The following is a 16722-nucleotide window of genomic DNA, read 5'->3' on the forward strand; positions in this document are numbered from 1 at the left end:
CCCCAACCCTACCTCCACGCAACTCCTTTACCCATATGTCTTGGCTAAATTATTTAATTTATGAGCCGCAACAACTGGCAAACGAAACGCATCTATGGCAACCAGAGGAAAGCGCGTCGAGCTGGGGGGCAAATAAATTTCCATTTTGCTAATCAAATTTATTGCACTTTGTGCGGGGCTTATTCAATTACGCCCAATCGCAGGGAGAGCGAGAGCGAGGGAGAGCGGGCGATGCGGAGCGACAGAGAGGGGCAGAGCGCACCTCCGCCATTATCCGTGCTGCCTTCCCATAGGTCCGATGCCCGGAAAGGGGCGGAGTCCGCCTTCCGCTCACCTGCCGCCCCACCTGCGGCGACACCTGCGACGATCGATCGACACGCTCCGATCGCATCGCGCCCTCTCGCTCTGCGGCACTACGAGGCCCGGCAGAAACCACTCTCGCAGCACCGCCGCACCGCTCCACCGGAAAACAACAACTCCGATACAACCGGTTGTTCAGACCCACCTGAGTTTTCACCGGCGCGCCGACTGCTCACCTCGTAGTTCGCTGGCGGCTCTGGAACAGCCCGGTCATCACGTCGCGTTCGGTTTTCGTTCGACTCGAGTAGTCGAACTGGTGATGTATCGTTGTTCCCAAACAGGAGAACCTAAAGTCGTGACAAAGTGTAGGCCTTCGCCACATATCAGTCGTACCCACAGGTGTTCCCCATATTACCGCGATCCGAGTGGACAGTTAAGACCTCCGATATCTAGAGTACAGAGGAAGTGGACGAAAGACCGTCGGCAAGTGTTCCGGTTGGTGTTAAATCTAGAGGCCCAATAAAGCCGGCGAGGTTAGAGACAACAAGTTACCACCGATCTGAAGATACTACTCATTCTGGAGAGGTCATCAAAAACTACGCCTACTCCTAAGGCAATAAGAACCACAGACAAAAAGGGAAAGAAGGTAAGTCCAAAACCATTTTACACCCTAGATAGGTTAATACTAGTACATGGTCAATCAACAATTTAAAAGATTTTTCTTTTCAAATCGGTCACCACTAATTTCCGTTTGAGCCTTTCACTTTAAAAATTCAGCAACTAAAATTTGAAGCATGTAATTGTTCATTTAGGATTACTATCTAAGTTTCAAAATTTCTGAACTATCTCTGTCTCCTTTTCAATGAAATCATTCGACATATAATTTAATGAACCTAGAGGTATTATTATTTTATCGTATCCTTCCCACTGATCTGAAACTCCTTTCTGACCCCTTCAAGATCACTTCCCAAACCCCACACCCCCATATCTAAAATCACACCTTGGTCCGCAACCTACTTCTCAGCATGATGAACAAATATTACAAGTATAACCCATAAATTTATTTCATAATTCCCCTGTCTAATCATCCCAATCAGCTTGAGAGGGGAAAAACAAAAAGAATAACGAAAATTAAATATCATTAAATTTGATTAATTCCCCACCTGGACATATCAAATCAGACAACAAATATCGGGCCAAATCGTATCATCGCTGTAGAATAAGAATTTGATTAACTCAAGTTTGGGGCAGAAGACTGCCTTTGGCTCTGCCTTTGCCTCATGCTGATAGCTCGATAAGTTTATCGCTGATTGGGTTTAATTAAACACCATTAAAGAGTACAAATTGTCAGCGGCGCAGTCAGTGCCAATAAATCACGCTTTGTCTAGCTGATGTTTCCTATTTTCGGAGGGGCTTCGGTGGATAGTCGGGCAGAGTCTTCTGCTTGTACCCGTGTGTACCTACAGAGCAAATGAAATTAACTGACCACGGCTATCACCCGGCGATAATCGTGTCACAAGCCCCTGACCACTTACTTCTTGACGTCGACGAGGGCCTCGAGCTTAAAGTGAAAACAACACAGATATATAGCAGATATGTGGGTGCCGATAAGCCCCAAGACCTCAAGAGAACCGGGAACCCACCGTGGTGGTGTCCGGAGTTCTCTTTGCTGGCGATAATCGGGCAATTGGCCAACTGATTTAATTAATACGCATAACGCATGTGACTTGTCAGCCCAAATTCAATAGAATTTGTGACGCAAGCAGTTCACTGTGCATTTGTATCTCTCAGGTAGCATCTTTCCCAACAGATAATAGCGAGAGATCCGATAAGATTGGCTGCTTGCCGGGGCTGCCTAAAATTAAAATATGTTCTCCAGCGCACTAGCAGTCCAATTCAATTACGGCAACATACAATTAAAGCTTGTTGCCATATACTTCAGACACGGTTTCGGTATCTCTAAGATATACAACCGAATTTTTGGCAGCTATCTGAACACGAACTGTGATTTGATTTGATTCGATTCGCCGTGGATTGATTGCTCGACAGCTCCCAATTTGGGGCGCTGTCTTTTGAAGCTCTGATGGGTGAAGGCTATGCTTGATGGCAACACACCCCCGGAGATGAATCTCCTCCAGCGGGAAGATGGCGCCAGGGCCCATTGAGATGTGCTTCATTAATTCCTGGCCGCATCCCCATCCCCATCCCCATCGCCATCCCCATTCCCCTCACTAAATGGAACATGCAAACATGAGAAATTAACGTCGTCGTCCTCAAATTGCCCACCGTCTGCCTCGGATTCGCTTATCAAACCACACAAGACAATGACAAAGGGCAGAGAGGACCAGACGGAGATGGAGATGGCGTCGGGCAACAGTTGTCCAATCCCCGGATCCCCCCAGATCCTCGCTCCACTGCTGTTCTTAACATGCATTTTATGAGTAATTGGCCCCGCATCAGCATCACCAACACGGGCTAAGCTTGTAGCTACAGCCCCAGCCTCACCATTCACCACTCACCACTCACCATCAACAACCTCTTGGTCTTCTGTCTGGGTCTTGAGTCTCTGACTTTCTGACTCCCTGGCTCTGATTCCGGCTCTGAGTCACAATTTGAACCTGCGACTACCTTAGGGCTACCGTCCCAGCAATCTCCTCCATTAGGGTGGCCACAGGTGAGTTTCGCTACCTGGGAGCGAAGCTCAAATGCCCTTGAAGAGCTCGAAATCCATTTGGCCGCAAGCTAATAAAGTTTTATTGCCAGCTCCAGGGTAATGTTACTTTTTGCAGGTGCTATAAGTTGGTCTGAATTCTACCTATAGATATTTATCCTTGACCATTCCAAATCACTCTAACTATAGTACTAGAGTTGTTACACTTTTGATAACCTCTCTAGAATTATGGAATTTGATATCCCCTGGCCACCTCCCTTTCGAGGCTAGGGTACTTCCCAATTCGTTGCGACTCCGACTGATAGCCAGTAAATTGAATTAAGATTGCAGCTAAGGAACAACAAATGAGGCAGCCGCTTCGACACAGGATATGAATAAACTAATTATAATTGGGAGAGTGTGCATTAGAGGTCCAGAGCGCACACCCAGAGCAGGAGGGACGGAGGCAGAGGCAGAGGCAGAGACGGTGATGACGGCGCCTGGCCAACAACAAGAATGCTGCCTTATCGCACCTGGTCCAAAAGACGGCGCCAAGAAACAAACAACCCAACAACTGGAAGGTGAACCTCGAGCACTGAACCACGAATTTCCAGCGCAGGGCTCAGGTGCAGCTTAAAATGGGATAAACACTGCGGCCCAGCTGCTCGCGATATCGGTTTTATGTTTTCTGGGTGACTCACGAGATCTGGTCGAAAATTAATAATTGACCTTATCGAACCGAAACTATTAGGCGGCAGCTCGGCCCAGAACGTCCCTGGCCAATCCATCAGCTGCTCGTGGGGACCACACACTGGTATCGGGGACAACCAGTGAGCTTTCGCCCGGGGCCAAAAGTTGAGCCACCCAAAATGCTTGCCATTATCGAGGCAGGCGGGGGACGGGCGACGGGGCGAAATTACAATGCCGATCATCAAAGTGTGACTAAAGTGGTTTAGCCTAATGTAAACCCATAAATAAGCAGCCCAGATACTGGCCAGACTGGAAACTGGAGTCTGAGCCTCCGAAGGTCGGAGAGAGTGGGGACCCGAGACGGAGACGCATTAACAAAATGCCAGAAAAGAGCTTCTGTTTGCTGTTCTACCTGGTGCCGTCCCCCTGGTCCCCCTGGCTTTTAATGAAATATGCCAGCACAACAGTCCCCAGACACCGAGAGCCGCGGACGGAGGATCGGATCGGGAAGATCGGGAGCTGGAGGAGCTAAAAACACAAAAGTGCAACCATAAAAACGACACCAAACTTGAAGGAGCCAGCTGAAGCCGCGTCCTCTGCGGAGAAGACTGAGCCGAGTTGAGTTGTGGAAAGAGCAGCCAGGCAGGGCAGGAACATTGATGCTTATCGAGATGACAGAAGTGACGACAACGGACGGCGGACAGCGGACAGTGGGCCAAGAGCAGCGAGCGGACAGTGGACAACCGAATAGAAGTACCGCCGAACGCCGAACACTTGTTTCGCAATACGAATTAATTTCTTCATTTTCCCTATGTCTGCACTGAGAGAATGGGGGGTGGTAAATCTAAGGTGGTTCTGTACTTCATAATACACGCATTTCCAATTCGGTTCTTAGCTGTTCCATCTAGAAATAGTTTTTTAACACTAGGCATGGCTTTCGCCCAGTGCGCTTATGACTGGGCTGGGCTAGGAAACCCACACAGCCTACAATGTTGCTCTTAAATATTTCCCCAGACACTAATGGAGCTTATCTCTAAACGGAACAAGCAACCGCAAACAAGTTGGCAGACTCGAACTCAGACGCAGACTCATACTCCGATTCAGACTGCAGCTCAAAAGCCCAGACTCTGGCTGAGATTCGGAATGGGACTTGGCCGGGAAACCGGCGCTTGGCCTGATTAGCATGCAGGGACTAAGAGGGCCAAGACGCCGAGAAGTTGTGTCAAAGTGTTAGCCACGAAATCGCCCCCGCCAGAAGTCTCCAGCCATCCACCCGTCTAGTCATCCGCCCATCCGAATCCCAGGCTTCCTGGAGTGCCGCGGTATCTGGATTTGGGCAGAGCAAGTGCAGCGTTAACTTGATTAGTTGCCGGCAGCCACTGACTAAACTAAATGAAGCCATGCCAACGCGACCAGGCCAAATCGGTAGGCAGACGTCAAAAACTTGACAGATTCCAGCGAAGTCTCTGCCTTTTAATTACCCAACGAAACGTCAATCAGCGGATCCAGGAGGATTCCCACTCCCGTTCCCATTCCTCCTGCTCCGATTCGATGGCTGTGCTATAATAAAGTCGTAACGCGGATACAATTATAAGGCGGCTCCACAACAAAGCCGAACGGCACACATTCCCCACATAGCTCTAAACTGCTCCACGGTTCCCATTCGCATTCGTATTCGCATTCGTATTCGCATTCGCATGCAATGAATTAATCAGTGCGGGTCTTATAATGAACTCAGGGGGAACTAGTTACCAGTAGCATAATTGCAATTCGTACAGCTAATTTAATAATTTGCGGTCCGCAAATTAAGTTTGTCAGCTGTCAATGCGCGGAATTCGTTGACAACATTGAAAACCGACAGCCCAACTCATAACCCAAGTTATGATCGAGCCCAGAAATGAGTTATGAACTGGGGTCTGCTGGCAGGGAAGCTTCATGCGGAATGCCGTGCCGAGGTGAAGAAAGATGCCACTCAAGCTGAACCCAGCTGACATTGGAAAACCTCGGGACCAGTTAAGGTGCACTCGGGGAAAAAAATACAAAATGTTCAAATAGTATGTTAAAGCATTATTTACTCTTTTAAATCATTTAAAGAAAAGTTTGAAAGTAGGCAGCAAAATATTTGCTACCCAGAGATTTTATTTTTCACTGCATACTTTTAAACACCATTAAAAAATGTTTAAAAAATGTTTCTTAATTTCCTACGCCCACTCTCCCTTAAGTATTGAAACACCTAATATTCAGGGGACCAAACCCAACCTAATATTTTTAAGTTCCCTCCATTGTTCCTCCATTCGCTTCGATTGTTGGCCGGTTGCAACTTCATTCCGCACAAGAATGCAACTAAATCAATCACCGCCACACTAATTTGCCATTTAACAAGGTATTTGGACAATTTTGATATATGTGGAGATGTCAACAGAAGCGGCGGCCATCAATCAAGCCGAGTTTTGGGCATGGGACAGGGCCTGGACTTTGGAGATATGTACGGCCCTGACTTCTGGAGGTCAGGGGGATGGAAGGGGCGGAGGGGACGGTTACACGCCGACTCTAACCATTTAGTTGTCATTAAAAGACGTCGTATATTAATTAGCAAAACATGGAATTACCAAAGTCAGCCAAAGAGAGAGACCCGGGGCCAACCGGCACCTGATATTAATTTGATCTGATAGAAGCCACTTGGACACGGGTCTCGGAGCTGACGGGGCGCGGCCGTTGAGTTGATGATGATGAAAATGAAGTTGCCGCCCAATTTAATTAAAATTCCAAACGATCTGCACATGAAAGCCGTTGCTGCACAGTAAAGCCAACTCAGCGCCCGATGAAAGACGTGTTGATGGAAGAGATCAGCTGACGGACAGCCCCATGCTGTGGTCATCGATTTGCATTGAGGCGAGTTCGTCAGCAGCTGCACCTCGGCGGCGGAAGCCGCAGCCTCCGAAGATGAATCTGGAAATAAAGTGGAAGCCATGACCATAAGGCACGCTTCCAGACCGCAGAGAGTCAGCAGGCCAACCAGCCCGCAAGAAAGCACTCGGCTAGCGAAATTTGGCACTAAAACTTGCGAATGGCTCTGGAGCTTCTGGAATAGAAAGTAATAAATCAAAATTTTATGTGGGTAATAGAAGGGGAGGAATGGGCAGGTGAATAATTCCTTAACGAGTTTCGCCACCGGCGTGCTGACGTGTTTTTATTGACACATTTCATCTGCAGGCACTTTATAAAACTCAAATAGACCATTCAAAAAATATGATTATTCTCTGTATCTTTAAAGAAGTTTTTATGGTAACCCATTTGTATTCATTTCCTTTTAGTATTTATTAAACTAACTGAATAGTATTCAATTATATTATAAGGAAATTATTATTTCCAAGGAAGCGAACCATCTGGTCTGCTTTGACCTTTCCTCAGGGCTATTTCGCCACTCCCTCTCCCACGAGTTCTGGCACTCCCCAGACCTAGACCCTTGGCCAAACCCTGTTGAGCAGTGTAACCGCAGCTAACCTCAACTGCCGAGTCCCGACCCAACCGATGACTTAGTCATGGCTAGATGGCAAATTACGGAAATTGGCATAATAAAGTGCACGATAATTGCACGTTTAGCGTTTATTGAATTACGAGCTTCTAATGCGCGACTAACTAGATATCTCTACCCCTTTTTTCCCGTATACCAGTAAAAACAATATATTATTACAATTCGAAGCTTTATTGCATTTTGAAGATAAAGGTATTCCATGAATAAGATATGTCATATACTATTGTAACTGCTAATGTTACTTTGATGTACTTTGAAAACCTGTGACTAACTTGCTGCTACTTATTTCTCCGTGTGCAGCCGCTGCCTCCGAGCACAGATCAGCTCGCCCTCCTGGATTATGGGCATATCGGAGGAGATCAAGCTGGAGGAACTACCGCAAGAAGCCAAGCTAGCGCACCCGGATGCCGTAGTGCTGGTGGACCGCGCCCCCGGATCGTCGGCCGCCTCCGCCGGCGCAGCGCTGACGGCTTCGATGTCGGTCTCCGGCGGAGGAGCCGGCGGAGCCAGCGGAGGAGGAGGAGCAAGTGGAGCCAGTGGCGGCACCAACAGCCCCATTTCGGACGGGAACAGCGACTGCGAGGCGGACGAGTACGCCCCGAAGCGGAAGCAGCGGCGCTATCGCACAACCTTCACCAGCTTTCAGCTCGAGGAGCTGGAGAAGGCCTTCTCCCGGACCCATTATCCCGACGTGTTTACGAGGTGAGTAACATATATGACGAGATGCGATAAGCGGGCACAGCCGAACAAAATGAGTGCCCCAGAAGAAAAGAAATTTGCATAAATCGCTCATCGAGGCGCGACAAAGGCTGGAAAGGCGACTCTCGGTTTTACGATACCGATACGAATTTGGGAAACGTTCAGGTGATAATAATAATGCTCATAACGACGCGACCCCCCTGAGTGTATCGATCGATCTTATTTGGAGCAGCAGGGTTTATATGGGCTTGCACTGGGACCTCTCCTGAGAGGGCCGTAACAACAGCACCTCGGATTCGGTCTCGGATTCCTCGCCCTAAGAAACTCTAACGATCGCAATTAGCATGCAGCTATGTGGTTGAAAGACAGCCCCAGTAATTGCCATAAATTAAAAGTCAGTCACTTCTCAGTCGAGGAGCCAAAGTGAACGCTAATTGAGACCGCACGAAGCCGGGACCCAAACCAAAACCGAAATAAAAAAGCGAGCTTACAAAGTCAATCGCGGCCACAATTAGACCAACTTTTTGCAGTATCGCTGGCAGTTTCCAATTCATTAGGCTGCGGGTTCATTTAAATGCTCGCAATTAATTAAGCAAATAAATCAAATCGCCTTTGATTTCTGTATAAGCTTCAATTAGCTCCTAAGTGGTTGCAACGAGACTCCCAGGAAGGTGAGCTGGGGTCAGCTAATTGATAAGGAAGCTTTGTGATTATGAAATTAGCATGGCACATCGGCAGTACTTTTTGGTTAGCTAACCTTTTTGAGAATCGCATAGACAGGTGGTTTTTACCCTGCCCCAAATCAGATAATCTTTCCCAGCTAACCCAGGTTTTCTTTCGCCTTCTTGCAGAGAGGAGCTGGCGATGAAGATTGGATTAACCGAGGCGCGCATTCAGGTAAGCATTTCGCAGAGGAGAATTCAGGGCTCAAGCTGCGCAGATTTGCGGTTAATTCGCGTGGCCCACGTGCAGCCAACAATGTTGAAAATTGAAAAATAATGGAGCATGTCGCTCCTAATGAAATCGAGTCGGGCCTAGACGGACAGCCGGCGGAAATCCGTGGCGGGAGAAATTCATTTAATTCTGTTTTAGTGCCAGTCATTACATGCCCGGTCAGTTTATGGCCGGAAAGTCGGAAAGCCGCTTCTTTTTAATTACTGCTCATGCTAAACAACATTATTTGCCTACAACTGGGACGGGGACTCCTTTTCCGGCTCCCATTCCGAGTGCAATCAGCAGGCGCGTCCTGGGACGGACTCCATATTCAGATTGTTATGTTAAAAACTAATTAAAGGGGCGTTTTCAATAACAACGCCCATTAATTGGATGCTCGGGAGAGGAGTACGGCTCACATGATACTCAGAGCGCAGATACAGTAGCCTGCCAGCAGCACATAACTCACGGCTCCCATTCTCCCGTCCTTTCCAGGTTTGGTTCCAGAATCGGCGCGCCAAGTGGCGCAAGCAGGAGAAGGTCGGCCCCCAGTCGCATCCGTACAATCCCTACCTGCCCAGCGGCGCCGCCACCATGCAGACGGTGGTGGGGGCCGCCCTGCCGCCCAACCCCTTCACCCACCTGGGCTTCCAGCTGCGCAAGCCCTTCGACGCCCAACACGCCGCCAACCTGGCCGCCTTCCGCTACCCGCACCTGTCCGCCGCGCCCATGATCCCGTCGGGCTACTTTAACCAATTCCAGAGGTGAGCAATCCCCAGGGGTTATGGTAAACTACTCCCTTTAGCATACGACCAACCGGGCTAACATTGTATTAAAATAATGCTTAACATTGTATTTATATTCCGCTTTACTTAATAAATTAACGCCGGCTTAACTTTAATTTGGGACATCCTTTTTTAAATTTATTTTATGATTTTAGTTTTAAATCTTTATATCAATACGTTTGTTTTCTGTAATCCTTGCAGGGCTCCTCCCCACATGCTGCCCCACGGGATGGCTAGCATGTACTCTCCCTCAAGCTCCTTCCAATCGCTGCTGGCCAACATGACGGCAGTTCCACGGGGTCCGCCTCTCGGAAAGCCTGCCGGCCTGCTGGTGGGATCCCCTGATCTACATTCGCCCAACCACCTGCTCGCCTCGCCGCCCACATCGCCCGCCTCCGGCCACGCCTCCCAGCACCAACAGCACCCGCCGCCCCCTCAGGCGCCTTCCCAAATGCCCTTGGGAGTGCAGCCGGCTCAACTGTCGCCCCAGCAGCTCGTTGGGATCGCCTTGACCCACCAGGCGCCCTGCCTGTCGCCCACCCAGACTTCCCCGGTGGCCCTGACCTTGTCGCACTCCCCTCAGCGGCAACTGCCACCGCCTCCCTCGTCGCATCAGCAGCCTCCTCCCCCGCCCAGAGCTGCCACGCCCCCCGAGGACAGACGCACCTCCTCCATTGCCGCACTGCGTCTGAAGGCCAGGGAGCACGAACTGAAGCTGGAGCTGCTGCGTCAGAATGGACATGGAAACGACGTGGTCAGCTAGCTGGAGGGGGAGCACAGCTCCAAGGGCGGTCTGGAAATGGATGATGATACGAAGGTCAGGAAGGATATCCCAAACCCAAGTGCAAAGACATTGCCCGTTCACTGTAGGCCTAAGCTGATAAATTATTCGATTGTATGTGTTTAAGGCGGAATTTCAAATAAATTCAACAAGTAACAAGACACATGGAAAATTATTTAGAAGTTGGGACTTCGGACGCTGAATATATTGGGGAAAGTACATTAATAACTGATTCGTATTCCTTATCTGCTTTTTGAAGATTGCATTATCCTGATTTTAAACCTTATAAAAAAATGTTTTAACAAAACGCATAACTAGGGCCTTCAAATTCGAGTTGAAAACAAAACTAAGTTGATCATGGCAGCCTGCCATTGGAAAACAACCAAACAACACCAGCTCTTCATCATAGCATTGTGTTTTTGGTAATTCCCACAAATTATCCATAAGCCGAGGCCTAATGGACAAAGGCCCCTTTATAATGTGCGTAACAACACCTACTTGGCCGAGGAGAAGGGGCCGTCGGTGCCAGCCCACAACTGAATCACAGCCAGTCCGACCAGATCTTGGGGTACGGAACGGTTCGCCTCGGATCCGGAGTCGGGCTGCCATTAATCAGTGGGCTGGCCATAAATCAGCGGGTGAAGGGCGGCGGAATGGAGAAGAAAGGAGTTGGCGTGATCAGAAACAAAACAAGGCACTCATCTTCTGGGGGAGGGTGCCACAAATATAAATTTATGAATAAATTAGAAACAAATTAAGTATGTTAATGAGACGCGCCGATCGGAGACGAATTCAAAATCGAAGTCGAAGAGAGCGGCGGCCACCAAACCGAAATCTCTGTCTCTCTTCGCTTCTTGTTGGTGAATTATGCGCGGTAATTAATAAAATGGAATATTTATGATAACATTTATAAAACACGAAGTTGCCTAATTCGATTACCAGATTTTTGGTCAGCCGTTCATTTTTCGTTAGCTCCGAGGTGAAGCAAAAAAGAAGACGGAGGGGCGGCTCCTCCTCAGATGGTAATTGCGATGAGGTGGAACTGTGATAATCATGTTTAACCGACGGGCCTGCATAATATTTTTATCTCCCCGCCGAGCCTGGCAGCAGTTCATGCATTTCAATGAGTTCGTCAAATGCAGAACGCGAACGAGAACCCAAGAAGCCGGGCAAAGCCATACAATTAATTTGCATAATAATCAAGACAAGGAGAGGGCAAAGGGGCCTCGGGGGGCTCAACAACCATATTAATAATCATTAATTAAGGCGACTAATTAACGCTGACATTAAGAGACTGCATTTTAATCACGAGCTTAGTTTTTTTGGTGTTAGCCCGGCTTTAACGATTGCGCAATATTACAGGTGGAAATAGTTTATGGATTTTTATATTCTTAAAGCTATTATTCATCCAATCAACTACCATTTGATAGCCAAGATTATAGAGGCCCTAACGTATATTTATACGAATAATTACCTCATTGTCGAGGTGCACGCCAGCTATTTGTCTAACATCTCTGTTCTGTTTTAGTTACTGCAATTAATTTGTTAGCGAATTTGCACAGAAACATTCGATCAAAGCGCTTTTTTGTGTGCTTTTAATTCAATTTAACTCCAACGCGAACTTAATTGTTGATTCCACGAGCCACGAACCGGGCTCTTTTTTCCTGTCTGTTTTCCTTCTTTCTCCATATATTATTTTGTTGCCTTGCGAGACAAAATGCAACTTAAGTTTTTACTTTTTTTATCTGCTGGATGTGTAATTGCAGTGGCGCACATGTGTGTGTGTTTCGTGTGCCGGCGCAATTAAGTTTGCGTTTAATTTGCAATTATCCAAACGACTCAAACTAATTAGCGCCACTTTGATTAAACTTGCCAGCAAAAAACTGAAATGAAAATGGAAAATGAAAATGTTTGCAATATTTCACGAGTAGTAACAGCAGAGTGGGTTGAATGCCAACGAAAATTCGCAGAAATCTTAATTTAATTTAAGCTGGAAGCGAAATCCGCTGGCCCTGAACACCACATAAACATATTTATAAATACTCATGAAATTGGTCGTAAAATCACAGCCCAACATTTGTTTGGGCAATGGCAATACCTTGCGGTGGGAATCGATCCAGAAATTATAAATTCATTGAGACAAACAAAAGACTTAGGCAACGAACTTTCTGCTGGGCAGGGTGATGAAGGGCGAGGGGCGAGGGGCGAGGAGCGAGGGAGGGGGCAGCAACATAAAACGGTTCGCATGTGAATGAAGTCAGAAATCCAGTTACTTACGCATATGTTTGTAGTGGGATCAGCGATGAGATAATCTCAGCGATAGATGGGAGCTTTCGTTCAAATTATCAGGTTTGAAATCACCTTATCGAAATTATTGATGACAAAAGCAATCGGCATTATAATAGAGATATTTTTACAACATTTTTCTCAACTTTTCATCGAGTTCCAAACGACATGGTCACTACATTATTATACATGCTTATTTTTTGCATGTTGAGCTGAGGTTTACTTCTTCCAAGTGCAGGCTTATTCCCTGTGCAAGCTTCCTTTCTCTTGTTTATGGCTCAGCTGAAATTATTCAGTGTTTTTCAGTAGTTTGGGACTGGGGCATAAATTAAGTTGACGCAGACTCCGAGAGCTGGACTGGCTGATCGGTGGATTGGAGAATGGAAAGGAGGGCTAAGGAAGCTAACGATTCCACTGGCTGGCCAATTGGAGCATGTCGAACGGTCTTTGAGCTGTTCGATTCTAATTAACTTGTTGGCATAATTGCTCACGCTCTTTCCTCGTGCTGTTGCACGTTCGGTTCTCCTGCTTCTGTGTTTTTATGGGGAAGAAGTGCTACGTTTTTGAATATAAATCATGAGGGGTGAGGAGTTTCGGGACCTGCGTCCTCATAAGCGCCGCCAAACGGTAACGATGTGACTTTTATTATACTGCTCTAAAGCGACTCGGAACCCACAGAAGAGACCCCGAAAACGAAGACGACGAGAAACATTTGGCGCCGTGGCAATTAGTTATCAAAGACGTCGCGCATTGACAAGCAAAAGTCAAGGCACTCGAAGCCACCCAAAGAAAGCGAAATACCAGAGGAGAGACCCTGGCAGAGTGTGGGGCACAGAGGAGGGAGTGGGGAATCGGGAAAGCTATATAAAGTGGGCATTATCCACACAAATGATGACTCATCACGAGTGCGATACGACAGAGAAATAAACTTACAAGAACGTGGAACGGAGACGGAGATCGACTACCGAAGTTCCTGTAAAGAGCCCAGCTTGGGCACTCGCGATGCCGTTTCCCCTTGAAGTACCCTCTTCGGTTTCGTAGACCCGCCCCAAATCACGGCAACGTGTGCCGGGCCAAGGCAATATTAAAACGTAGCCCAGCCGAACATTGATCCTTATCGACATCTTCGGGGAGTTCGTTGGGTATGGGCATATGTGGCCTGGATGAGGCAGTGCCTGGATCTCAGCTCATGGCTGCCACTCGACCTGGGGACTCGGAGAGGGCCTGTTGCAATTGGTAGCCGAACAGCAGCAGCAGAAGCAGAAACAGCTTAGCACGAGACACTTCGCGGGCACACCTCGCACGCAAGGCGAGCTCAGGGGCTTACAATGAAGAAGATAGCCCGGGATAGCAGCGTATTTCTAGTAGATATGTTTATTGTAGACGGAATCTCCTAAAAGCATTGAAAATATTAAAAATCATACTATTTCGTATCTTCAATAATATAACTATAACCAACTATAAATATCCTAAGAAATTATTGGTCTTACTATACATATTTTCAACCTCTGTCTTAATTGAAATAATACAAAAAGGTCTAATAAGACAACGCTACATTAACATATTAAAATGATTTTACCATCTTGATCTTGTGATGGAATTTGGAAAAGCTTGGAATGTTATTGAATCATTTAATTTGATCAGAATTCATAAATAATTCCAAGTGCTATGGGTTCCCACATATCCTAAATATAGTCCGATGTTTAACATCCTACTGACCCATTCCCATGCGGGCAGCGAATTGATAATTCAAACCAAATCGAGTGGAGACGGAATGAATGCGCTAATTAAATAAACATAAAAGTCTCGGGTCGGGCATTTTCTACGCCTCCTTAGCTTATCTGCGAACGACATGTGTAAGAGATCGGATCGCTTAAGCGAATTAGCATAATATACCCGATTCGGGGACTGGGGATCCAAGCCCACGCAGCTGGGCATTAGGATCGATAATGAGCTGATTAGGCCGATTTCGACTGTTTTTCAGTCGTAGGTGTTGCAGCGTGCAAGATTAGATTAGGCTAATCAGCTGGATCAGCCGCAAAGGGGGACTGGAGATGTTCAGAAGACAAGAAAGCCAGCGACTGGAGATCAAAACAAGAGCCGTTGATGGGGACCGATAAGTGGAGCGGTCGCCTTTCGATAATTGCGGGGCAGCAGTAATTAACTCGGCCAACGGCCACGCCGCAATGCGAATTATAATTCGAGTTTGCCACAAATTAAAATTGCCATTCGACGAGGCATCCGCGGCATGCGACGGTGCAAAATCTGACAAGCGGCAACAGCGTAATAAAAATATGTATGTGAAATGTGAAATTAAATAGGACGCACCAAGCAGCTGCCCCTCAACACTGAGAGAAATGATTAACTTAAGTTCAGACAGCAACATTTACATCGAAAGTGTAAACTTAACTGCATACTTCCATTCCAAATTCCTGGTGATTTAATTTATTGAGGTCCTGTTTAACAATATTTTGCATTTATATTGAAAATTACTTTTTAAGCAAATAAATGTGGCCAAACCAATATTTGTTCCTGTGCATTTTCCCTGACATATTTGGACGTGCCTCCCAAAAAAGAAGCTGCCCAGCCTGCCTTTTTAGCCCGCTCGGCTCACTAATTTGCCATTTAGTCGGGCATCCCAGGCATTTGGGTGACAAGAGCGAGAGCAAAAGGCTGCTCCTGGCCGAAACTTTAATGGCTTAATGTGGCCAGTGTGGCAACGAGGTGACTCCGGAGCTGGCCCAGAGAATTGGTCACATTTTCGAGCCATTCCTACGCTATTTGCCTGATTTTTCAATCAGCCAGGCGGATGGAGAGGAGATGCTGGCCAATTACCCCCGGCAGATCGCTTAAAATCTTATTAAGTTTTGTTTGTTTTCATCATTATTTTCACGGCCGGGGCCATTTTCGGCCATTAAGAGTGAAAATCTTGTGTAAATCGAATTATTTGTAATTTATGGTGTGGCAGCAGCAGAGGATTATTACCCGCCGAGGAGAGGGGCCTCATCAGTTGGGGTTGGAGTGCTGGTTCCTGGTCCAGCCATAGCTAAACCAATAACCATTAAGCGTGCTAAAATCAATCGCAATTGCTGCTCCTCCCTCCAAAGCCAAAACCGAAACCCGAACCTTTCCAGATCCCCGCCAGAAATCCGCCCGATCCACCTCCATCTGCGGTTACAATTTGCAGACGATTTGCGGTTACGTTTTTTCTCTCTTTGTGGCTAACACAAAAGCCAACATGGCTGGAGGATCCTCGAGTACGAGTGGCGGTTCCGGAGGGGCAGCGATCTGCAGACCAAACTGGTTCAAAGAGATTATCGATTTTCAATTACCGATGCGGCGAGTGTGCGGCTAAGTAGTTTGGTTTTTGTTTGGTCTAGCAATTTTCGAGCCGAGCTGCAGCTGGCCCAGCAATCATTTAACAACTAAGCGAGCGAGCGGAAAAAAGGGAAAACTAAATTGGGTAAATAAAAATTATAGAAGGGGGGTGGATGGTGGAGCGATCTAGGGGTGGAAAGGAAGGAAAAGATCTTTGGGAACGCATTATTTTATTATGATTTTCAAAAAACCAAACAGCTAAATTTTTGTTGTTAACGTTTAATTCACTCTAGCTTTCAAGCTGACTTGCTAAATATGTAATTTTAATAGAAAGCCTTGCATCTACCGCCATTAAAATAATGAATTTAATATTTAAGTACAATTAAGTCAATCGTAATAAAATAAAATCCCCACTTAGAGCCTTAGCTGATTAGCCGGGCCAACAAATTAAGTGCGACACTCGGCAGCGTGTTCCCATCAGACGCGTCAGTCACTTACTCACTAACTAACTCTGTGGCTATAACTTACCAGCCGGCCAACTGGGCGAGTGAGTGAGCTGACCATATGCGATCACGGACATAGATACACATATCTTATCTAACGAATCGTTTAGCAAGTCTAACCCGTTTCACTGGCGTGTGACTTGGCCCAAACTGGGGATCCATGAATGAAAGCGGCTGACTGGGATTGGCACTGGGATTCGGGAGGAGGGGGACCTCGAAAGCGGAGCTATGCTAATCGCTGG

At 47.0% G+C, this 16722-nt stretch overlaps 1 protein-coding gene across 1 annotated transcript; it reads left to right on the plus strand.

Moving 5' to 3' along the window:
* Positions 1 to 552: 552 nt before the first annotated feature.
* On the plus strand, positions 553 to 10534 carry LOC108028957 (homeobox protein aristaless). Its single transcript, XM_017100996.3, has 5 exons — positions 553 to 946; positions 7476 to 7877; positions 8726 to 8771; positions 9303 to 9571; positions 9794 to 10534. Exons 2-5 carry the CDS (start codon positions 7516 to 7518, stop codon positions 10353 to 10355), a joined length of 1239 nt encoding a protein of 412 aa, XP_016956485.1. The 5' UTR covers positions 553 to 946; positions 7476 to 7515; the 3' UTR covers positions 10356 to 10534.
* The last annotated feature ends 6188 nt before the right edge of the window (positions 10535 to 16722 follow it).

Source organism: Drosophila biarmipes, chromosome 2L (genome assembly GCF_025231255.1).
Source record: "Drosophila biarmipes strain raj3 chromosome 2L, RU_DBia_V1.1, whole genome shotgun sequence".
Classification (NCBI taxonomy): Eukaryota; Metazoa; Arthropoda; class Insecta; order Diptera; family Drosophilidae; genus Drosophila; species Drosophila biarmipes.